The 25518-nt window shown below is 46.9% G+C and overlaps 1 protein-coding gene across 2 annotated transcripts in view; it reads left to right on the top strand.

Moving 5' to 3' along the window:
* Positions 1–25518, top strand: part of AGPAT2 (1-acylglycerol-3-phosphate O-acyltransferase 2) — an 818715-nt gene that overhangs the window by 654045 nt on the left and 139152 nt on the right. The window contains exon 5 of one of the 2 annotated variants that reach the window (XM_069609591.1): positions 331–660. The exons of the other annotated variant lie outside the window; for it this stretch is intronic. Within the exon in view, the coding sequence (XP_069465692.1) occupies positions 331–660 (330 nt within the window). The remainder of the gene's footprint in view (positions 1–330; positions 661–25518) is intronic. 2 annotated transcript variants of the gene reach the window in all.

The following is a 25518-nucleotide window of genomic DNA, read 5'->3' as shown; positions in this document are numbered from 1 at the left end:
TACCGATTCATAAGGGTGATAGAGTGGCTCAGTTAATTATCATTCCTGTTAAGTTATCCATGATTAAAAAGGGGGAGCCTCCCACAGTGTTAACTACCCGTGGGGATCGTGGATTTGGCTCTTCAGACAATATGATACCGGGTGCAAAGGTGTGGGTCGAAAGGCCAAGTGGTCCACCCGTGCCCGCAGATGTTATTGCATCAGGCAAAGACCAGATAGTTTTAGTAATGGAACCTGGTAAAGACAAATGGCAGTATGTGCCCGCAGACAAATGTTACCTAAGGGAGTGATTTTCAACACTGATATCTCTTTTCTGGGTTTGCCTTGTAGATCCTGTGTCTGGCTGGTGTGATTGTGGGACTAAATGGACTCCATTTGGGAGAGTCAAACGGCATAATGCTCCGGATAAAAAATGCCATGTCTGTGCCAACGATCAATGGGAGACCGATGATGAGGAGCAATGATGTCCGAAAGCAACTCGATACTGATGCCAAAAAGCCAGCCAGACCAACGACATGGATTCATGGAAGGCGACGAACACGTCAGGTGCAAGTCCAAACAACATCGATGCCAGCTATGCAAGAGGCGTCTTTAGGACGGCGAAAATATTCCCCGATGATTACCCAAACGGAGAATATGTGGACGTACCTGGCACAACAAGTACTTAACATTACGCACTTTTGCTTAACCGATGTGCCCAATGCTGAAGCTTTACTAACTACATGTTTAGTTGCAGTGCCAACGCCAGTTCCGGTTCTAAAGCACATTTTTGGCGTCACACACAATGATTCGTTAGTTCAAGATTCCGATATCAGACAATCTTTTTCCGTCTATGAGTACTGCAGGTTTTGCACGGAAACGGATCGCAAATGGAGAAATTTGACACGTATTATAACCTACAATATAACTCAAGGCGATGTGTGCTACTTTATGACCTGCGATGCTAAAGAAATTGGCAAATGCCAACAGCTAAATTTAACCAAACAGAAAAATCAAACTGTGTTCGAGGAACGATTGTGTTCACGAGTTCCAAGCACATGTACCAGTGTGAATAATACTATGTCTTGCAATCATACCGTAATAGCTGCCAGTCATCTAAATCATGTGAAACTTCCAACAGGATGGCTCTTTTCATGTGGTAACATCACATACACTTACATTCCAGCTAACATTTCTGGAGGTCCGTGTGCCTTAACTCGATTAGGACTAATGATGTTTCCTTTACACCCAGCAATATCTCGAAACAAAAGATCAACTTTTGAATCTGTGGGTCTATCCCCCGATTGTGATTCACATGTGCATTTGCTATCAGAAGCTGAAGTTCTAGCATTAACCCTTTCATTAGTAGGAGTTTGGGGTTTATCTGCTGGGGGATACAAGTCTTTGATCAAATTAGCATGTTTAGTAGTAAAAGGACTCAATCATACTTCTCAAGCTTTAGAAGAGTTACTCCTTGACAGCAAAGTTATTAGAAAAGCTACTTTGCAAAACAGAGCTGCTGTCGATTACTTATTGCTGAAGCATAATTTAGGCTGTAACGCAGTTGAAGGTATGTGTTGTTTCAATCTAAGTGACCATTCACGATCCATTGAAAGTCATATTCGAGGTTTGAGGGATCTCATTTCTCAAGTGTCCCAGGAGCAAACTGGGAATTGGTGGGATTGGTTATTTTCATGGATTCCTGATATTGGAGGTACACTGCGTTATGCCTTTGCTTGCATTTGTATTATATTAGCTATCATAATAGCGTGTTGTTGTTGTATTCAATGTATTCCCAACTTGGGTTTAATATTTCGGCGGTTTCAAAGGCCGCCTCCTTTACCACTGGGCTATGGAAGGTAAATATCCAAGGGTGGATTGTGGTGTTCGAGCTAAAAAACATGGCGCTGGTGCGCAGTGCATTCTGGGGGAACTCAGAGCCATGATGGATATTTATCCATGCCTCAGTGGAAAGCTGCACTTGCTTTGCGAAACAACATGTTTTCAACGTTATTCGCTGATGGGTTTGGAATGCAGGCCTTCTCAGCCAAGGACACGGCGCTGGGAAAGCTAAGATCCGCAGGTGCCGGCTGGTACCTGATAACGAAGTTTGTTTTGGTTTGCTATGCTTGCGCCAAGGTTTTGAGATGAGTTATGGAATTGTTTTCCGGGGCGCTTAGGAGAGGGAAGCGCTCTGCTCCTTGAGGTTACTGTCGGTTGACCCAGCTGGCAATCAACGGTCACCCATCAATGCGCAAGCGCATTTGCCAGAAGGTTCGAGAAGGTGCCACCCCTTGTTGAGGAGGGCATATATGCGGAAGCCCTCAACGGTCAGACGGGACATGCACAAAGACCTCAGTCGGAGGGGGGACGCCCTGGTCCGATATACCTGTGGGCTGTTGTGCTCTTGGCCTGGCTGTTGTTGGGGTCTTTCAGCCGCTTCTGGCAAGATGAGGTTTTGTCAAGATACGCCCATGGTGATGTATTCCTGCTAATTTCCTATGATTTATCTGACTTATGCTTGTATTGTATATATGCCTAATTACGAATAAATAGCCGTATAAGTGCTACTTACTCTCTAAGCGTGCGTGTGGTTGTAAGTCATTGCGTTGTCTACCTGCGTTCAAAGTATTGGCTCTGCGGCTGCGCTGGTGATAAATTACTGTCCGTGCACTATTGGCGAGCAATACATGTTTTGGCTCTGCGGCTGTACTGGTGATAAATTACTGTCCGTGCATTTGGAGAGCAATACACTTTCTCATACCAAAGAAGGACGGAGGACTGAGACCCATCCTGGGCTGACGAGAAATAGTGGCGGCGAGTCTAAGGAGGGAAGGGATCCACATCTACCCCTACCTGGATGATTGGCTGATCAGGGCTGTATCTTCGGAACAGGCCCAGGCCTAGCTAGATTATGTCTGCCACTTCCTTCACAGACTGGGCTTCTCCCTCAATTTAAAGAAGTCACAGATGATACCATCACAGAGACTCCAGTTCATTGGAGCGGTCCTGGACACTTCCCTGGGAAAAGCCTTGCCACCAGAGGTGAGGGCTCAAGATATTCTACAGATGGTCACCAAGTTTCAAAATGCCCAACGTCTCCCAGCCTTCGACTTTTTGAGGTTGCTAGGCCTCATGGCATCCTGCATCTTCCTTGTGCCAGAGGCTCGCCTGAGAATGATATCTCTTCAGTGCGCACTGAGAAGTCAATGGTCGCAATTCTCAGGGAGAATGACAAATCTCCTCCGGATTCCAGACAAGGTAGCCCGCGACCTGCAATGGTGGGCCTATCCAGAGAACATCTTGAAAGGAGAACTGTTTTGGCAACCATGGCCGGAGATAACAGTAGTCACAGACGCCTCACTCACGGGGTGGGGAGCCCATGCCAACGACTTGACCATCAGCGGTCGTTGGTCTCCATCGGAGTCCAGACTACACATCAACCTATTAGAGCTGAGAGCGATCAGACTAGCGCTGAAAGCTTTCCTGCCATCAGTACAGGGGAGAAATGTCCTGATAATGACGGACAACACGGTGGCCATACACTACCTCAACAAAAGAGGAGGCCTAGGATCATTGCCACTGTGCAGAGAGGCGATGCAGCTCTGGTTTTGGGCAATCCAAGATGGAATCTCTCTATCGGCAGTCCACCTAGCCAGAGAGAAGAACTTGACAGCGGACGCTCTGAGCAGGCAGAGCACAGTCTCCCACGAGTGGGAGCTAGCTCAGGAAGTCCTTCAAGAGATCTTCGCCCTTTGCGCAACCCCTCAGGTGGATCTGTTCGCCACAAGCACCAACAGGAAGTGGGAGAAATTTCCCCCGAGAGGAGCTCTAGGAGATGCGTTCGTAGTGGACTGGGAGTTTCCACCAGTCCGTGTTATTCCTCAAATGATCAGGAGGTTGAGAAGACTCCGGAAAACCATGATCCTAATTGCCCCGGATTGGGCCAGGAGAAAGTGGTACCCGGACCTTCTAGATATGTCCATCTGTCCTCCAATCTGTCTTCCACTCAAAGAGAATCTTCTCTCGCAGAAGGGAGGTCAGGTTCTCCATCCAGACACCAGAACCCTCAACCTTCACGCTTGGCTTCTGAAAGGGTGAGGTACAAGGATTGGGATCTCCCTGATGACGTCATGGAGGTGTTGCTTTCGGCCAGAAGACCGGCAACAAAGTCTTCATACCGCTCCCGTTGGAACAAATTTTGCAGCTGGTGTAGGGAAGAGAATATCGACCCTTTTTCATGTGGTACACCAACGGTGTTATACGTTTCTACTCTACTTGGCAAACTCAGGCCTTCAAGTTGGCACTGTAAAAGGCTATCTCGCAGCGCTTTCTATCTTCAAGCGCACTGCGGAGGAACCATCGTATTTCCTCTAGTGGTACAATTTCTCAAGGGACTAACTAATGTTTACCCTCCAAAAACATTCCAGGTTCCCTTATGGGACTTAAATTTAGTCTTAAACTTCCTAATGGGCACTCCATTCGAACCACTTCACTCTTGCACGCTGAGATTTCTCATGCTTAAAACTGTCCTATTAATAGCATTAACATCTGCTAGGAGGGTGAGCGAGCTACAAGCTCTCTCCTGTAACCCGCCACATATAATCTTCCACAAGGACAAAGTTGTCCTACAGGTGAAGCCTAATTTCCTCCCAAAGGTGGTTTCTGAATTTAATATTACTCAGAAAATTACCTTAACTTCGTTCTACCCTCCTCCCCATCAGGGGAAAGAGGAGGAAAGGCTACATAGGCTGGACCCAAGACGAGCTCTCAGCTTTTACATCAGCAGAATGGCTAGGGTCAGGCAAGCAGACCAACTGTTTGTAGGATACTCAGGTCACAAGTTAGGACTACCCATAACAAAACAAACCATCTCCAGGTGGATTATTTTGGCCATCCTGTTATGTTACAGACTGGCAGGGAAAGAGCCACCCCAAAATCTCAGGGCTCATTCAACCAGGGTTATCGCAGCCTCTTCGGCTCTCCAAAGAGGGGTACCGGTCCGGGACATATGTGCGGCTGCCACATGGTCGTCCGCACATACATTCACAAAATTTTACAATCTGGATTCCTCCACTGCTCAAGAGACCAGATTTGGCAAGGCCGTATTACATTCGGTCCATCCATAAAGGGATACATAACAATCTCACTCACATCTCCAATTACATGCCACTGCTATGGGAGTCTATCAAAGATAAGGAATACGTCGGAGGACACAATCCCTTCGAAGAACAAGTTACTTCTTACCTGGTAACGTCCTTTCAACGGGATGTTCCTCCGACGTATTCCTTATCGCCCCTCCCAACCATCCCCGCAGTGATACTTCCCTTGCGGTTGCAGCTTACGTTCCTTCAAGGTCAATAACCAATTCAGGCATGACTTTTCTTATGCTACAAAACGGAACTGAGCAACGGACGCAGCGCGTGGCTATTTATGGGCATGATGACGTCGGCGCTGATACGGTGGCCGTTGAGGGACATCGACTCGGCGGACGTCGACGCGCAGCGCCCTCTACAGAAAAAATTTCCGTGGCCAGCAAGCTGGAAACGCATTATCAAAGATAAGGAATACGTCGGAGAAACATCCCGTCGAAAGAACGTTACCAGGTAAGAAGTAACTTGTTCTTCTGCTGGAATGGTGCAGTTCCTTCTTTTTTCGCCAATTCTCTGTTTGTTGTTGTTTCTGGGGTCTTCATCTGCCATTTTAGGCAGAAACAACCTTTGTTGAAATGTTGTCTTTGATGGGAATCCTTTGTATTCCCTGCTGAGGCTACAAAGTGTGTGAGAAGGCAGGAAGCGAGGGAGGAGTCCAAAACTCTGCAGCCCTTTGCCTTTCAACATGCCTGAAAGCAACCAGTTCCCACTGGGGGGGTGGGGCTGGCTGTCCTGACTGGACAGCCAGACTGCCCCTTTTTGTAAACTGCAGAGAGATGCAGAAGTTGTGCTTTTTAAATACTCCCAACCTGGAAGCTGCTGACAAGTCGACCACAGGAACCAAATCCAAAGTGGAAGATGTTACTGCAGGGTACAAATATCCTATAACATTATCACCACTGGAGTGGTCCCCTGGTGCTCTGGCGGAACTGAAAAGGAAAAAGGGTGGGGGGTGAATTAGTGGGAACGATCAGGATACGTGCAAGGGAGCAGTGATGGGCTGTTGACAACTTCAGTTCGGTTAACACTGTTCGCTGACCTTGGGGGTGCTTTCCGGTCGGTAGCCAGCGTGTGCTGTTGTGCGAAGCTATCTGTGGTTTGTTTTGTTGTTGTGGGGCTGCACGGGCAGAGGACTGCCTTGGGAAGGTCAGTTATAACCAGGTGGACGTACCAATCAAGGGGGTGGTGGGGTGGCACTGAGACAAAGCCAGATGCAAACAAAGGACTACACCCCAGGGACTGCACACTCTGAATGCAGGCCAGCCCAGAAAAACATGGTCTGAAGACAGAAAAAAACACTAGAGAAACCCACCAGAATAGCACAAACAGCTCAACAAAAACAATTGAAAAAAAATGTAAACCCCTCCACTAGAGTACATGAAACGGATTATAATCAATGCACAACTACTCACTGAGCATCAACCAGCCCCTAAAGCTGCTTTCCAAGTGGTTTCCCTAGCATATCCTTCAAGATTGCAGTCCAGAAAGCTAGAAATCTTTATACCGGTTGCATGTTTAGCCTGCAACTGGGTATTAGTGGAATGCAGGACGACATGGTCCCTACTAGAGCAATGTATTTGCACACCGTGATTTGTCTGTTTGGAGTGAAGGAATTTGTCAGGGTTATTAATTTATTCACTCTGTCGAATGAGGGTTTGACGAGGCTTTGGTCCGTGAGAAATTGAGTACACAGGAATACCAAACTTTTGGATGGAACTGTGCAACATTTGGCGTAATTGATTACCAGTCACAATTGTTCGAGAAAGGCTTCCGTTTGTCCCAGAGAAACCGTGGTTTGTTAATATGTTGGACCTCAAACCAACCTGTCGTCTAGGTATGGGTAGATGTGGTGGCCCTGTTTCCTGAGGAATGCTGCCACTGGTGCCAAGCATTTGGTGAACGTCCTGGGAACTGTTTTGAGACCGAATGGAAGTACTCAAAATTAGTAATGAATTTTTCCAAACTTGAATCTGAGATACATTAGTTGTCTGGGATGTGGAAGTACACATCCTTGAGGTTTAACACCGCTATATATTCCGGGGGTTGTACTGCCTCCATGACATCTTGTAGTGTGACCATTTTGAACTTTTGCTTTTTGTGGTTTTTGTTTAACTTTTGCAAGTCCAAGATTGGACGCCATTTCCGTCTGGTTTCTTGAAGATGAAATATCTGGAGTATACTCCCTTTCCCTTTTGAAGAATGAGGAACTATTTAGATTGCCCATTTCTTTAACATTTGACACACTTCCTGTTGTAAAATTGGAAGGTGCGGATGTAGTACCTTTATGGGATGTAACTGTTTCTGCGTGCGTTTGAATTCCAACATGTGGCTGTGCTGGATGGCATCCAGCACCCATCTGTCTTTTGGAATTGCTTGCCATTTGTGGAGATGGAACACCACATTTCCTTCCACCTGTGTGCCCCTTAGGCAGTTATTGCTGGGCTTTGCTCAGTCTACCTCTTTGAGATGTTGATGAGTTGCATTTGCGCTGTCCCTGGTGATAATCTGTGCTGTGCGGACTGGTAGTTTCTCTTGTATCCCTGGGAGTAGTATCCGGATCTGCCGTAGTTTTTGTTGTCCCTTGAGGATGAAAACCCAGAGTGACCAGAGTCACCTCGAAAGTAATGAAAAGACCTTCTGCCCTGTAAGGATGTTAGTGACCTAGCAGTATCTGAGTCTGCTTTCATCGTTTTGAGGGCCTCATCGATTGTCACCAAAAACATGTTCTCACTCAAACGACATGTCACTACCTCCTGTCTGAAATCTGTGCAACGTAGCCATCCTGGTCTACTGAGGACGACCATATTACCAATTTGTTTGAATCCTGTTTCTGCAAGATCCACTGCAATGTTAATGCTGTGGTTTATGTCCTTCCCTTCATGCACCAGCGTCATGGCTTCTTGTACGTTGTTGCTCTGGCAAGTGCTCCAGTAAAGGAGCCAAGTGATGCCATATTTAACGATAGTAGCGAGCAACTATTGCAAGGGCATTAGCCGCTTTGACTGTTGCTCCAACGGGGAGCACTCTTTTTACTGAAGGCATTGATTTTTCTGCCTTCATTATCCTCGTAAGTGGCGCAGTTGTGCTGCTTGCAAGCCTTGCGACCCGCTGCCGCTGAAACAACCGACTCTGGAGAGGGATGTGAGGAGACATTTTGGTGTTGTCCGGTGCCTTACATTTTTTGTCAAGTCTCCCTTTAAGTGCCAGTTCAGAGAATGGGTCTTTTAGTACGTACGCCTTCTTGCCAAACATGATCTAGGATGGGAATAGAAAGCAGCCTTTCTGCTTACCCATGTGGTCAAAAAGAAAGCAGTCTTTCTTTTCTTCTGCAGGAGTTAAACCGAATTCCTGGCACGCCTTAGATACCATGGTGTGGAAAAGCCCAATGTCCTCTGGAGGCGAGACCTGAGCAGGACAACCTTGTGTATCTTGATACGGGTCATACATGTCCCACATATCGTCTCTGCAAGGAGATGAAGAGGCAGTAGAGCATGTGTCCCTTGGACCTGTGTCTTGGTCTGTATCTACTAGTTTCCCCCTCTTCCTGTACGCGTATTCATGGATTACCCCTTTGTGGAGGTCTAGGAAGCGATTGGGCTCTTGGGCATTTGTCTTGGTCCCTGGAAGAATGCCCTGGGTCCCTTTGTTGCTGTTGACCTGTTGTACCCAGGACTTTCCTGCATAGATTAATTACCTGTGGCTGAGGTGGAAGCCTTGCATTGAGTGTCCCAGCAGCGTTTGTAGAGTGTAAAACACTTGCAGGGAGAGCAAGGATTGTGGGTTTAAAATGGGGTATTGTGGAGTCATACCTCTGGTTCCCAAAGGTGTTGATGGTAGAGTAGGTGGTATGTTATGTATTCTGAGAGGTGTTTCTTCTCCTCTTGATGGAAGGTGATCAGAGGGTTTGTCCAGAATATGAGGTTGGGACCTGCCTTCCTCTGGATTGGCTCCGTGACCCCTGGGCACTCCTCTGCTGGAGGCTCGAATTGAAATGATTTCATGTTGTAAGATGTCATCTGCCATGATGGCGGGGTAGCTTATAGGAGACACTCCTAGAGGAAGATTTCCGTGCTCTACAAGATCCCTTGTCAGGGTTTTTAGTATTCCTTTTCTGGATGATACACTGTCCTATAGTAATAGTTGGATGGGTAATTCCGTGGCTTCAGTCGTGGTAATGGTTGACTGGGTTGATGGCAGTGCAGCCTTACTCCTGGACGATGTGTGTTTTGGTCGTTGACTAGGGGATCGTCGATGAGTGATGTTCCGATGTCGTCAATTTCGTCCCAGTGGGTGTCGACAATGATTGTCGTTTGAGGGTGCTTTGTGGATGACTGTTACGCTCACCTGGACCCCACAGGGGTGTCGATCGGATCCGGACAGCTGCGGTCTCCGTCAACGTGATGCGTAGTGCAGAGATGACTGTCTGGACTGGCCCGCCTAGTCTTGTCTGCTGGACCCGAAGAAGTATTTTCCTGCAAGTGGAGACAGGGATTAGCCACCTGTGGGTTTTAGTGATGGCCTCCCAACTGTTCTCGCTCTCCCCCACTAATCACCTCCGATATCCCCTTAGTAACCTCACCTTATGTTTGTAAAAGATGAGCTCTCCATCCTGCGTGTCTTGCAGGGGCGCGTAGATACCAGTTACTTCACTGGTTTGAAGGTGTTGGGAGAGTTCCGGTAAGCATTGACTCTGAAGTCCCAGGCGGGATTGGTAAGTATCAAGTTCAAAGAGTTCAATGTGCCCAATGTTCACTCTTGTCCCCTTCCTTCCTTAAGTTGCAACTGAGTTTGTGAGAAGAAAGTCTCGTAGCTGCTGCTGGCGTTCAGGTAAGAGTCTGTGTTACCCAACGCTGTCCGGTAACTATTGCATGCGTTAATGTGTTGTTTTTCTCCCTCTTTACAGATGCGGCATATGAAGATATGGAGAATAATACTGCCGGTGGTAAATCAGGTAAGTCTATGGTGCTAAGAGGTATTTGTTGATTCCCTTGGCTCACCTTGTTATTCTTGTGCCCCTAGGTGTCGGAGTACGGCGAAGAAATGATGGAGACAGTGCGGGATCGAAAGATGCTGTGAGAACTGGTGAGTATGGCGCCGAGATGGAACTGGCGAAGCGACGCGTGCAGGACTGATGTACTTTCCAGGTCGGGAGATGAAATGGATCCGGAATCAGGTGAGGCATTTGAAATAAGTTTGTTTTCTAACCTTGTCCTTTTCTTCCTCTTTATTCTAGGAGCTCTGGATTCGAGGCGGGCGTGGCAGAAGACTGGATGCTGGCTATAGGCACGCGGGTGTGGCAGAAGACTGGATGCTGGTTGCAGGCACGGTGAGAGTCACGCTGCTGGATGCAGAATAACACGAAGCATGTGCTGCTGTTCGGGCGTGGTTTAAATAGCCTCCAAAGTAGTCCCAGGAAAGAAGTTCCCCAGGACCACACCCGAGTAAAAAATAGTCCCTGTAGTAAAATAGTCCCATGCAGGCCTCACGTTGGCTTGGATTTATTTGCAGCATGGTCTGCATGAGGTCAGTAATGTCTATGAGCCTGGCGCCTATGACGCCAGGACCGAACCCAGACAGCCCCTAGCTGGGGCTGCTGGGGTTTATGTAAATGTCTGGATGCCTGCTCCCGGGGCTGATGGGCTTGATCCGGATGCCCGGCATCATGACAATGACTCTTGTCCAGAAGAGGATCTGTGGCCTTCTAAATAAATGTGAGACTTCGAGGATGAATGGTGTTTCTTTTTTTGTGGATGAAGACGGGGTCTTCATGGACAACTTGGATTTGTGTTCGTCAGTCATCGGAGAGAACCTTCGATGAGTCGGACGTGGTTGTAGTTAGTTGACGTGTGTGAGCTTTTATCAGTCTTTTTTTTTTCCCCGTTTGGCGTCTTCATCAACGGGACTTTATGAAAGTGCTTAGACCCAGAATAAGACCCCTCACCGCTACCTCGTGTTTCTTTAACAGGAGAGGAATGTTTGGCCTTATCGTGGACGAATTTGGCTCACTTCTTTTCTGTTTCTTCGCCAAAGGTTCTTCAGACTTGGACCTGTGACCTGATGGTGACCTCTTGTCAGAGGAAGTGGTAGCTCTCCCACTCCTTGACGGTCCCGCTTTCGATACCTGGTATGCTCCTTCATTAAGCCAAATGATGTGACTGTTTCTGTCTTTAAGGGTTTTCTGTGGAAAAACCCTAGCAGATTTCAGGGTAATGGTTAGGGTAGAGGAAGTATAGACAATCTCCATGCCTGTCACCTTCGTACACGTTCATTAGGCTGCAAGTGTCACATGGCCTGAACAAGGACTTTTTTTGGTCCAACGTCTCCATGGTCGTAAACAGGACTGTAGATGAGTCGTTGGTTGCTCCGGTTGGAGAATAAATTGAACAAATATTGTGCGGAATTATATTTTCTCTCAGGGACGAATTTGAGGAATCCCACCAGCTCGAAAGACGGTTGAAATCGAATGGGAAGTTACTGGGCAGAGCTATATACTCAACGTCCTATTGGGGGTGGGGGCCCAAAAGCCCCAACAACGTCGATGGCCATATGAAAATTACTAAATCTAAGTAACCAGGGATTCTCAGCCTGACGGGTAATATTCTCAGCATGTGAATCCATGAAGGATCCAATGCTGGAGAATGGAGAATTGCTGTCCTGGGATGATCAGGCAGCATTTGAGATAAGATTGACAACACCTGCTCCGGGTGTAGTGTGTCCAATTCTACATTGATGTCACAGTTATTGCAGAATGGTATCTGGAAGTATTTGTGAAGAGGCTTGGGAGCCTCAAGGGTTTTGTGCATTGGATTAAACAGTTCCAATTTCATCATAGTTGCGGGCCCTTCTCAAAGACGTTGAAACAGAAATTACGAGTATGAAGAAAGAAGGTATAGTGGAGAGAGTTGAAGCTTCTGAGTGGGTCATCCTGATAGTTCTAGTAAGGAAATTTAATGGATCAGTGAGACTCTGTATGGACTTGAGGAATCTGAACATGAATGTAGTGACAGAAAAAATCCTGTTACTGTCATGATGCATACTCCCGGGCATCCAAACCACGTCGATCAGCCCCGGAAGCAGGCATCATGTTGCCTTGAGGAAACCCAGCAACCCCTGCTAGGGGCTGTCTGGGTTCAGTCCTGGTGCCAGGCTCATATGGGACATCAGTCCTGGCGCCGTAGGCGCCAGGCTATGAGGTGCACACTTACCTGATGCATACAATGCTGCAAGAAGATCCAAGCCCATGTGAGGCCTGGAAGGGACTACTTTACCTTAGGGACTATTTTGTTACTCGGGTTGTGGTCGGGGAGGAATACCTACCTGGGACTACTTTGGAGGCTATTTAAACCACGCCCGAAGAGCAGCACACGCTTCGCGTTATTCTGCATCCAGCAGCGTTACGTTCACCGTGCCAGCAGCAGCATTCAGCCTTTCTGCCACGCCCGCCTCGAACCTGGAGCACCTAGAAAGAAGGAAAGAAGCAAAGATTAGAACAAGAGTATTACCTGATTTCTTCCCTGATTCTGGATTCATCGCATCTTTAAACCAGAGGAAATACTTTGTTTTAAACGCGTCACATTGCCAGCAGCAGCGCCGCGCCATACTCGCTGTTCCACGTAGCATCTCTTCGATCCGGCGCTGTCTCCATCTTTACATCGCCGAATCCCAGCACCTAAGGGGGACAAGAAACAACAAGGTGAGCGCAGAGAACAGACAGAGACAATGGGCCTCATTACACGGATGGCGGTAAGGATTTACCGGTACCGGTAAAATACCGGTACCGGTAAATCCTTACCGCCTTACTACGAGGTCCCTTTGTGGGTTGGGGGATTTAACGCCTGCTTTTTGCAGGCGTTAAAATCCAACCCGCTAAGGGACCTCGGAGCTAATTACGGCACCGCAAAACTGCGGTGCCGTAATTAGCGCCTTCCCCATTCCAATAGAGCCCTATGGGGCTGAAATGGGAATGGGGAAGGGCAATGGTGGAAGGGGGATTTACCGCCCCTCCAACCTTGGAATGGGGCAGTAAATCCCCTTTCCGCCAAGGCGGTGCCGGTATTTTACCGGCATGAGCCATGGCGCTAATAGCGCCATGGCTCACCGCCTACCGTGTAATGAGGCCCAATCTCTTTAGCCGCCATATGCTTACCTGATTTTACCGCCGGAGGTATTATCCATCAGCACGCCACATCTTCTTATGCCGGACCTTTAAGATAAGGAGAAAGCAGCAAGTTTAAACCTTGGCATTATTTACCAGACAGTGTTGGGTAACACAGACTTTATCTGGAGCGCTTTCAGCTGTCAATCTTCTTATTGGGTCAAAGCTGCAAGATAAAAAGAGCAATTGGACAGGAGTGAATTCCAGACATTTTGAACTCTTACGAACTATGTACTTACGGCTCTTCGCCAGGACCTTTTAGAGTCAGGATTCGTCTACAACTCTTCCAATATCTTCAGGCCAGTGAAGTAACTGGTCATCAACGCGCCCCTGCGTGCTTCATCCTTCAAGAATATAAGGTGAGATTTCTGAGAGGGCACTTCAGAGGTGATTAGTGGGGAGGACAGTGGGGGTGCTATCACTTGAATCCACAAGTGGCTAAATCCATCTCTCCACTTGTAGGAGAATATTTCTATGGGTCAAGCAGACAAGATTAGGAGGGCAGATCCAGTCAGTCATCGCTGCACTACGCATCACGTGGGTGGAGGCCGCAGCAGTCCGGGTCCGATCGACGCCCCTGTGGGAGCCAGGTGAGCGTAACAGTTACCAAGAATAGATGATCTATTGGAAGGGGCTCAGTGGTTTCAATTTTAGACCCAAGAGCTGCATACTATCAGATTGAACTGCATGAGGACTCCATGGATCTGACAGCTTTTATAATCCCCATTGGACTATTCAGATGCAGAGCAATGCTGTTTGGACTGGTGTCGTCGGCAAGTGTTTTCTAGAAGGTTATGCATAGATTGTTGGGGAATGAAAATGAAGTGTTATTTTATCAGGAAGACATGATGGTGTGTGGCGTGATCTTGGAAGAACACAATGAGCGAATGACAAGAGTGCTTGAGATTTTGAAGGAGGCAGTTTTAACAAATGCCAGAGAGAAGTATGACATTTCTGGGGAAGGGGTGACACCCAAGCATGATACTGTGAAGGCAGTCAGTCAAGGCCAAAGAAGAATGAAGTGGCCTCGTTCTTGGGGCTAGTGGAGTTACAAAACATTTGAGAAGGCTCACAATAAGGGGGTGACATTCTGCTGGGATGGTGCAGTGCCACAGAATTTGAAAGGGTGAAGCAATGTATTTTTGAAGCTCCTGTTTTGTGAAAGAACGGGAAACATTGATTTATGTTCATGCGAGTGATACAGGGCTTGGGGCTGTTTTGATGCAGGAAGAGAACAGTGAATGGTTGGCCACAGCCTTTGCCTCTAGGATTTTGAAGGAGGCTAAAAAGATAATTGGTGGTGGGTGGAGAAAGAAGCATTAGCATGCATGTCGGCAATCAATACATTTAAAATGTATGTGTGGGGGTGAGGATTTGTAGTAAGAACCGAGCACAAACCACTTCTTAGCATCTTCAAAAAAGGAGGGTATGGTGTCGGGTCAGCAGCTTCCAAGTCTTGAGATTTCAGGTTGAACATGTTCAAGGAAGGAACAATGTTGCTGATGCGCTTTCCAGGTCAGCAGTGAATCATCAGTTAGGTGGTGCTTGTGCAGATGACTGAGGAGGAACTGGTTGAGATTTTTCAGGTGCTGGAGAGCATGAAGCAGAAAGAGTGGGATGTGGCATGCAGCAATGAAAGTGTCCATCAGACTGGTTTGGATTTGGTTCAGACAAATTCACAGGGCATTGGTGATGCGAAAGTGAAATTACAAGAAGGTTAGGGATGAAGATGGAGAAAAGACAGCTGTAAGTATTTCCAGCGACCGGAGAGCCTGGTGTAACCCTTCCAAGCAACCTGGGGGGTCCCGAATGACACTCCTACCCAGAGGCTGATGAGATATGCAAAACGAGCCATCCATCATGTTAGGTAGCATTCTCTCAGTAATGTGCTAATTCCCTTCTACCTTGGAGACCCCCAGCTCTTTCTGCTGGACTTTAGGAGTTTTAATTTCTAACCTGGAGAGAGTGAGACCTTTTTCACCCACTCTTGTATTTTTCTGTTATTTGGTGTTTCTTTTTGACTTTGTAGTCTGACAAACTCCATAGGTAGCATCTTTACATTTGTGACACACAACACCTTCAGTGCATTGGGACAGGGAAATCTTAGATTTCCCAAAGGTTTAAATACCTTCTCTTGGTGAAACTACTGTTTCCAAGATCAGTGAAGTGAAATTGACTTTACTTACATTTGTAACTTTCTAGACTCAGCACACACTATCTTACACACTATCTTTCAGTAGGGTGCTGGAGGGGTTACTTAGTATCCCCTTTGTCTAGTTTCTCATGTAACATTTTTGTGTTAGCCTTTCTACAATTAATGACTGGTGTCGGTGGTTTACTTTTTCCTACCATTGTGTGTTTCTACCGTGGGCTACAATTGCAGCTGCAGTAAAGCACCCATGGGTGCCCAATTTTGTCAAAATGGCCCGCTCTTCTTTTTTCGCCATTTCTTGTTGGGAAGGTCCTTCTTGAGATTTACTATGCGTGCCAAACCAGGTTTGGTCCCTTTGTTCATTTTGTCTTTGGCAGGATTCACGAGTGAAGCACGACTCTGGCTCCAGCGTGTCTGGCAGGGCTGGAAGCGAGGGAGGTGCCCGAAACTCCCTGTGCTTAGTCTCCTTGGTTACTGGAATGCACCCAAAGGTGATTGGCTGGAGGGCTGTCCTCGGAGGACAGCCACCCTACTGTGTGATTGACAGCTAGGCTGCAAATGAATGGGAGAAACCTGCAGAAAAGGCTAGGCTTTTTGCTTTGAAGGCAGAGTTGACCACTGGACGAAGGAATCCGAAGAATTTGGAAGAGACGCCTGCTGCAACTCCTGGGCTGTTGGTTTGCCCGGTGAAGCCCTGCTTCAGGGCTGAAGCTCCGAATTCGCCTCGACTAGAGAAGGACCTGCAAAGGACGACTTCTCCCCTTGGGTTGGTGGGACTGATCGACCCCAAGACGAGCTCATCTGGAAATCCTCTCGGAGCTGGCTGTACTTCCATTGCTGCTGCAGGAACCGATTGCCAGGGAGAGAAACACCATAATCGAGTGAGTGTCTTTAAGTCGGACCCAAGCTCCAGGAAGATCCTCTGGACTCCCATAAAGCTGGACTGACCAAGCCTGAGCCACCTCAACAGAGTGCTGGACCCCAGATGCAAGGAAAGTCCATTAATGTATCAGAGAACCGCAGTGGTGCTATTTGCGAGGGTCGCAAGAAGCTAAAACCGCGATGTGCTGCTTATCTGAAGTTTGCCCATTGCTGCTGCCGACCTTCAATTCGTAGTGCAGGAATCCGCAGACGTCCTCCCTCTTGTCCCCATGACGGAGGCCTAGGAACAACAGGATCTGCAGACCTACAGAGGAACAGAAGCCAGCTTTAACGAAGTTCTTCTAACCAAAGGTACTGTAAAACTAAGGGGACTTGCCTCTTGTCATGTAACCTCCCTAGTTCTCAGTTGAGACGTGTCTTAGTTGCATTTGCAGAGTTGCTTGCCCCTTTGCCCCTCACAAGCCTCTCAACTTGTGGCCCTACAGTGATTTAATTTTTATACAAAGACTTGTAAAATATTGTGCAAGACTTTTTACCTACCTGCAAGAAGTGCTTCAGCTCACCTAGACTTTTACTCAACTAACATTGGCTGTCCTGGCTCCATGAAAGACTCTCCTTTGCTCTGACTTTGTGCTTTGCCTTTCCCCTAGGAAAAGGTGAATTTACTTTGCATTGGAGGATTCAGAAAGTACTAACCTGCTTAAGAATATTTGTTGAGCATTGTTTTATTCGCTCAATTTATCCTTTTGACACTAACCTCAGTATTGCTCTAAATGTACCAGTGATATCTTTATGTCCACAGTGTACCAGTTATTTAAGTCACCTCAGGGTGTAGGATCTGTGTGCCATCCCAAATGGGTATTTACTGATTCAAAGAATCTGAGTGTGTATTTTGAAGTATATTTGTGTTACATATATATTGCTCCCTACTGAAGAAGGCTTATTCAACTGACTGTTAAATAAATTAATTGTTTAATCAAGAAACCTTAAGTGGAAATGTTTATTTGGATACTTGTCACTGTGAATCTGTGTAATAACCCTACAGCTCACATTGAACCCTCTTGAGATAAGGTTGGCTGCTCAGCCACTCTACCAACTTGTGTAGTACATGCTTATACCAAAGGTTGGGTTAACTATTGCCAAGATGTCAAGGCTGGTGCAGTCTCCCATAGGGTAGTGCATACGATCTTGCCTAACACCAACATGCTGCGACCAATACACAGAATTGTCTCGGACGATACTTTGTATCAAGAAGCTACCAACACTATGACTAATGGATTCAAATGGAGGGGCTACCCGGATTCAACACTGGAAGAAGCCAAATAAATTATCTGCAACAAAAGCAGAGCAAACCTCCTACCGCCTAAAATGCACAATACCGATCCACCCTTGATACATTTGATGAAGTTCTCCAAACAAAGCTGCCAAATCAAAGGACTCATCCTAAAAAACTGGAAAATCACGAGACTGGACAGACAATTAAGTAAACTGTTCCCTAAACCACCAATGGTAGCTTTCAAATGGGGTCGGAACTTTAGGGACAGTGTAGTCAAAGCAGAAAGGCCTCTCCCGAACCAACAAAGTCTCTTGAACAAATACAGTACCTTTCCATGTCTACATTGTGGACACAGTAACAATGTCCAAAAAGGAGACTTTGTGAGACATCCATAGAGTGGACAAAAGTTAAAGGTAAACTTTAAAGTTAAAAGTTAAAACAATATGCCACATGTGATTCTAAATTCCTTGTATACGGTCTAATATGCCCATGTGGCATAAACTATATTGGCTAGACCATATGGAAAATCAAAGAAAGGATTACGGCGCATAAATCCCAAATCAGAACACAAAACATCAAATCCTCTGTGGCAACAAACTTTACAGAAAAACGACATCCAATAGCACAGCTCAGATTTATAGTATTGGCATTGGCCAGATCTCCACCAAGAGGTGATAACACATATGTATTGGCTAAACATGAGATGTACTCCATCCACAAACTTGACTCCATGAACCCGACTGGCATGAACAAAGAGTTTACACATACTCCTTTTCTATAAAACGAGGAAACAATAGAGACCACATATATCTCTATCTCTACTCTATTCAGACTTTACCTCGTACCAACTTAAATTATCATTTTGCTAAATAATCTATCTTTTGGTCACTCAGATCTTTATGGCTAACCTCATGGATAGAATTGATGACCCATCTAGGGGATTATAGAAGTATACCCCTGATAACCTAATGCAGCTCTCAATGCCAGTACACAATTGATATGGCATACTAGAGACATTACTACATATACCTCTGTTGATATTCCTGAAAAATATGATTAGACATCTCATGTCGTTTAGTGTTCGAACAGTAGATGTCTTTCCTTGTGTAAATCAATATTATTACGTGTATAACTATGTACATTGATGAACATATGAACACCTGTAACCTCTTAAGCTCATGGCTATAGACTGTCAAGAATCTGACTTTTCATTCACATTGACAAACTAACGGATATATAGCATCTATAATTCTATTTGAACTGAGATGTAAATATTAACCTGTACTTATACTTAATATTTCATTCTTTAAATATGTATAGACATTGTTTTTTTTCTTTATTTCTTAGTACATTACAACTCCACCAGGCATCAATCTAGACAACTCGAGACCTTTAGGCATTGTTTACAAATGACATCAAACACAAATACTATGCCCAACAGCATGCCGCCTATTGCGACGCCAACTTTCATGACATACTTGCCATTCCCATCTATATGCCGCTCCTTTGAGACTCAACGGGATCAGACACACACAATTTCTGCAGTTTAATTATAGAATTTCTGTGCAGGCATTGTCATAATCAATTATCATTACGAACACGTCCCTTCCTGTGATTGCGGCTTTCGCTGACCATTTATAAGCAGTACCGAGCCAGTGCATGCCTTTCCTTTGCCAGAATCCACATGTACATGGACTTGTAGAACTAACCATAGGTAAGCTCTTACTGAGCAGTGCACATACACATCCGCTTCTAGGACGTGACCAGTGTACTACTTAAAAGACTATTAAATAGTCCTCGACTCTTTTGCCCATTCTCATTAGATCTTGTAAATAATTTGACTTACCTTTTCCACAGACTAGACGCCGTCTGTCCTTTTGACCTTCATAAGGAATCTATTTTCTATCAAGCTTGCCTCGATACTTGGAGGTATGTGTGCCCTTATTACTTTATATTTTTTGAAAATCTTTTCTCTGAATGATATCATGATACTTGTATATTATTCATAAACTTTCTCAGAATTCAACCATACACATCAAGAGGTACCCTGCGGACCATTACACCCTATTGACTCTTGACGGGTACGAGAAAAGATTTCCTTGAATCTATACAAGAGCTATGACTACATTAGTCTCTAGAATCTTATGGATGACCTATAATCTATCCAGCAAGTATCTAAGATTTGGACACCAGATCTTGACCCTGACATTGAGGCACTTGAAGTACCACCACCTAAGGTGACCCGTTAACTTAGAAGACTTTATATACTCTTAATTACATATATGCAGACATACTCGCAAGTTACCCTTTACTTCCATCGAGGCAGCCGGCGTGGTGAGTGTGCCCATATTGGGCTTTTCTTTCCCTTTTTCGTATAAAAAAAATGGCCCCCACGCCCCTCGAAGCACCCCTTGTTTTCCCTTTTCTTCCCGGCACCCTCTTCCTGGTCTCCCTCCCTCCTCCCGACCCGCCCCCCCTGCTCTGATTGGGCCTGCGGCCCGTGCTGGAAGGGTCTAGTGACCCCAGTGTGCACCGGCTCCTCTCCTTCCATGAAGGCAGCCGGCGCGGTGAGTGTGCCCATATTGGTCTTTTCTTTCCCTTTTTTATATAAATAAATGGCCCGAAGCACCCCTCATTGTCCCTTTTCCTTCCCGCACCCTCTTCCTGGTCTCCCTCCCTCCTCCCGACCCGCCTCCCCTGTTCTGATTGGGCCTGTGGCCCGTGCTGGAAGGGTCTAGTGACCCCAGTGTGCACCGGCTCCTCCTTCAATCAAGGCAGCCGGCACAGTTGATGTGCCCATATTGGGCTTTTCTTTCCCTTTTTCATATAAAGAAAATGGCCCCCAACCCATCCGAAGCACCCCTTCTCCCATTTCCTGCCTGCACCCTCTTCCCGGTCTCCCTCCCTCCTCCTGACCCGCCAACCCTGCACTGATTGGGCCCGCGGCCCGTGCTGGAAGGATCTAGTGACCCCAGTGTGCACCGGCTCCTCTCCTTCGATCGAGGCAACCGGCGCGGTGAGTGTGCCAATATTGGGCTTTTCTCCATCATTGGATCTTTCATAGATTCAGATGCTTGAATATTCCCCGTCGTCAGACTGGGAATCCTCGGTGATAAAAATAATTAAACATTTTTTAATATACACACATTGCATGTGCACAGCCCTTTATGGCCTATGAGCCATTCTATTGTGTAGTCCCCCGCACCTCATTTTGGTCCTTTATAGCCCCAACCAATGAGATGGCACGGCTTAAGTTCCGCCCCCTGCAGCCATCTTCAGATTTTTCACTGCAATCTAACAGACATAGGGAATCCTCAAGCTCTCTGAGCTCTTCAATTCTTTTTTCTACTTTTTGTGTGGAATATATTTTAGGGGCTTTGGTCTCAGATCATTTTTGTGACAAATAGCTGTTTTTTTTTCCCCAAAATCGTTGTGTAAACCTTCTCTTCAGTATGGCTGCATCTCAGGCTGTTAAGAAGCCTTCTCTGTTCAGGGACTGCACAAGGTGCAAGAATAAATTAGTCTACATGAAGGACCCCCATGAACATTGCATTTACTGCTTGTATCCGTATGACATTCTGAAATGCGATATTTGCAAGACTTTTTCCAACAAGACTCTTCAGGACAGGCACAGAAGACTTCTTTTACATCTGGAAGCCAGGGACCAATCTTCGGACGAAGAGTCTGTCAGAACAGCTCCTGTCCACTCCAGCATTCCATCTGAGAGGCAAACTTCGAAGAGAAGGTCCTCTTCAATGGAAAGGAGTTCCTCTCCCGTTGCCAAAAGTAAGAGGAAGCTGGAGTTAATACCCTTTCTACCTCCACTGGACTCCTCGAGCCAGAAGAAGTCACATTCATCAGCAAAATCTATCTCCAAAGGTAATGTCATGACCACTGTGAGGGGGGGCACAAGTTGTGCCACAAGCAGGCTCCCACCAGAACCCTGAGGGCCTTAAAATCCCTGCAAACGGGCTCCCGGAGCCAGTCCTGGCTCATATGTAGGAAGGAAAGGCTGTTCAAACTAGGCCCCATGTATGTACATGGGCCTTTAAATCCAACATGGAAGCACCCACACAGTCTAATTCTAAGAACCAAGCCATGTGGTCTAGTGTTTTGGGTGTGACAGGCCTGGAACTACTTTCCCTGGTACTACTTTACCTAGGCTATATAAACCACACCCTGACTGCAGAAAACGCTTTGTGTTATTCTGCCACCAGCAGCGTGACGCTCACCATGTCCAGCTCCTGGTCTTCAGCATCTTCCTGTAATCCTACAAGAACAAGATTATTCTGTCTTACCTGAGAAAACACCATCCAGCACTCAGCATCTCAATTGGGCTGCAATCTGTGGAAACCGAGAGAAGAAACATCACTCACCTGTGAGTACTAGCTTAAGGACTTCCGGGGAACCGCTACCACAGTTGCTGTTCGAACATTGCGACATGCAATAATGAGAAAGGGAAAAACAATATTAGAACGCGCGCTTCCAAAACATCGAATTCCATCAGTCTTACCTGAATTCCATCGCGCTACGCCACGCTTCCATCCGGAGCACCACAGCAACATCTGCAAAGGAAAAGAGACATATTCAGGTTCGCTTTCAATATTAAACAACTCCACAGCGCTATACTTACCTTATTGGATTCCGGAGGCCTGTTTTTCATCGCGCTCTCATCCTCTTGCAGCATCGCAGCGGCCTGTGAGGAGAAGAAGAAGAAAACACAGGTTAGCTTTAAAAGACAATAAAGGCGCTGCGCTTCGCGCTTTCTCTTACCTAGAAACGTGCCTCTCCATCTGGCACGCGAGCATCAAGACCTTTGCACCTGAAAAAAAGGAGATAAAGACATTAACGAATTCCTACCATAAACAGAACAAACACTTACAATTAACAAACCTACCTGCCTACCAGCAGATTTGGGGTCACAGCAGGACTGGGCCCAAGGAAGGCGTACTGCACGAGTGAAGCAACTTGGGCAGCTCACCAACAAACATCAAGCGCCCCTGCACAAGAAATGCAGGAAGGATAGCTCACCCTACAAATAACTAAGGTGAGAAAAGAACCCAGTGGGAAGGGAATCGGTCAGAGGGAGGTGGGAGATTCACCCATTAGAGACAGTTATCACAAATCCTCCCTTCTGTAATTGTAGATTCATTATTCAGCACTGGGCAACTACGCATCCAGGGTTCCAGATCTCAGAGCCTTCCAAACGCTCCCGGGGATATCAGGTGAGCGTAACAGGTAAGGAGTAATTTGCAAAAAACCCGGGGAGGGGTCATCCGTCGATGGGGAAACCGTCCACGAGCGATGGGAAGGATAAAGGCCCGTCGTCGGCCAGACCGTCAACGAAACCCTCATCAACGACGATTGCACATAAGACATCGTCTACGGCAAGATTCTCGTCATTGGATTTATCGTCCACCAAACAGTCGTCGACCAAAGAAACACGCCAGTCGTCCACAAGGCACTCTTCCACGAAACGCTCATCCACGGAGCACTCGTCCACGGGAGAGAGAACAGCCAAAATACATTCGCCGACGGAACATTCATCGATGGGAGAGAGACCATCCAAGCCGCATTGTCGACAGAACTACCGTCGGCGGGACGCTCGTCGACGAAGTTACCATCGAACACAACACCGTCTGCGACACCACAAGTTCCTGCATCTACGGAGGAATTGGAGCCTGAGGCGCCTTCCACTCACGCCAAGGTGACACCTGTCATTGAGAACAGTTTCCTTGAGGCTGCTGAAGCTGCTGAACCAATGGTAGGGCAAGTTTCTCCTTTGGGGGACATGGCAGCTCCCTGATGTAATTCTCCAGGAGGAATTTCCAGATGCAGAAGTGGTGGAATTACGACCTTGTCCTTCCCCTAAGCAACACAGTCCCCCTTGGCAGCCCTCTACGGAAGAGGCCGACTATCCTCATGACCCAATATTGATGATGTCCATACAGAGGATCATGGATGAGTTCTACAGGTGTCAAAGGGAGCAGAGCAGGCTGGCTGATCCCATAGAACCTGAAACCCGTTGGAGAGACACGTCTCCAATTCCAGACAATCAAGAAGTTCACCTCATGGGAGAGAAGGCACGATCACCTAAGCCTCCTCGAGGGTCTAGGAGCAGGACTCACAGTGCTTCACCGACAAGGGTCCCATCACCACCATCATCGCATAAAACTCGATCTCCGGATAGTGATCCAACAATGGTTCGTCCTCCGTTTCAGTCTCAGATTGGCAGGAGGATCCTTTTAGAGAATTCTCTGATCCAGAAGAAGGCGAATTTACACAGGAGCCTGACGCAGCCAGTGAGTGGGATTAGTACATCATCGAGAAACTCAGGAAGAGAGATTCCCCAGGAGATGCTTCACCTCCCGATGATCTGGTTTCTTTCCACACCATAATAGGCAAGGTGGCAGAATTGTTCAAAATTCAGGTTACATCAGAGAAAAAGAAATTGGTACTTTATGAGCACAGGGACAAACGCAGGAGGACGGTGACCACCATTCCTATCCTCGACACCATCTCAGAGTCCGGATCCAAGATCTTGTCTACACCCTTGTCTACTCTGGCTCTCGTGTCCAGACCACAGAAGAAATATAAAGCACCCGAGTCTGCGCCGCTTTGCCTGAGAGGTCATACAAAACCGGACTCGGTTATCACAGTTGCGGCTAGGAAGAAGCTTGCCAATCCCGCTTCGCCGCTGTCAGCACCTCCGGACAAGGACGGGTGTAAGCTAGAAGCCATGGGCAGGAAGTTATCAGCTTCGGGTCGCTTACCATCAGAGCGAGTAATGTGATGGCCATGACTGCGAGATTTGATTGCGAGGTTTGGCTCTGCATGTCCAACTTGGTTAAGTAATTACCACCAGAGCACCAAGAAGAGACTAGATCGATAATCGCCGATGGTGAAGCAACCTCGGATCATATGATCGACGCAGCGGTTGATGTGGCCGAATCTTAAGACAGATGGCCCATGGCACAGTGCTCAGAAGACATGCCTGGATGAAGGCTACTAATTTCAGGCCTGAAGTCCAAGCGCAGATATTGGACATGCCCTTTGATGGACAAGAGCTCTTCAGAAAGAAATTAGACGACCACCTGAAGGGAATCAAATCAGACACAGACACGGCCCGAGCCATCAGTTCTTTAAAGGATAAGGACCGTTGGTCTTTTCGCCCCTTTTCGCCCCTTTCATCATCTACAAAGGGTACGGCCGCTCCTCTTATGGTCAGAAGGCGCAAGGTAGCACGTACCAAGAGAACAAGTATCAATCCTCCAACAGGTACTCCCATAGAGGCAGGCGTGGCTCCACCCAAGGGAAGTCACAAAGCAAACAAAACTGACTATCCGATTCTTTCCCCTCAACGTCACACCCCGGTGGGGGGAAAGGTAAGCCAGTTCTTCCAACGGTGGCTGTCAATTACATCGGACAAATGGGTGTTGTAGGTGATCAAAGAGAGTCACTGCTTAAAATTTCTAGACCAACCTCCTTCCCTGCCTCCAACTTCGCGCAGGGTGCACATGTTAAGACGGGTCGTGTCCGAAGTTCAAAAACTGCTCCACAAAGCAGCGGTAGAGCCGATGCCGTACCCCCAGAGGGGAAAGGGTTTCTACTCCTGCTTCTTCCTCATCAAAAAGAAAAACGGTCAATGGAGACCCATCCTGGACCTGAGGGCGCTCAACAAATATATCAAACGCATAACATTCAAGATGGTAGCATTGCAAGGAGTGCTTCCTTGGTTAAACAAGAACGACTTCTTGGCCACTTTAGATTTGGAGGAAGCATACTCCATATACCGATCCATCCATCCATCTCACAGGCAGTTCCTCAGGTTCACGATGGGAGAGCTTCATTTTCAGTTTTGAGTGCTCCCGTTAGGGCTGAAATCGGCACCGAGAGTTTTCACAAAATGCTTTGCACCAGT

Source organism: Ambystoma mexicanum, chromosome 8, assembly GCF_040938575.1.
Source record: "Ambystoma mexicanum isolate Mex_15411 chromosome 8, UKY_AmexF1_1, whole genome shotgun sequence".
Classification (NCBI taxonomy): domain Eukaryota; kingdom Metazoa; phylum Chordata; class Amphibia; order Caudata; family Ambystomatidae; genus Ambystoma; species Ambystoma mexicanum.
Note: the sequence above shows the minus strand (reverse complement) of the source record. Positions and strands in the feature narration are given on the sequence as shown.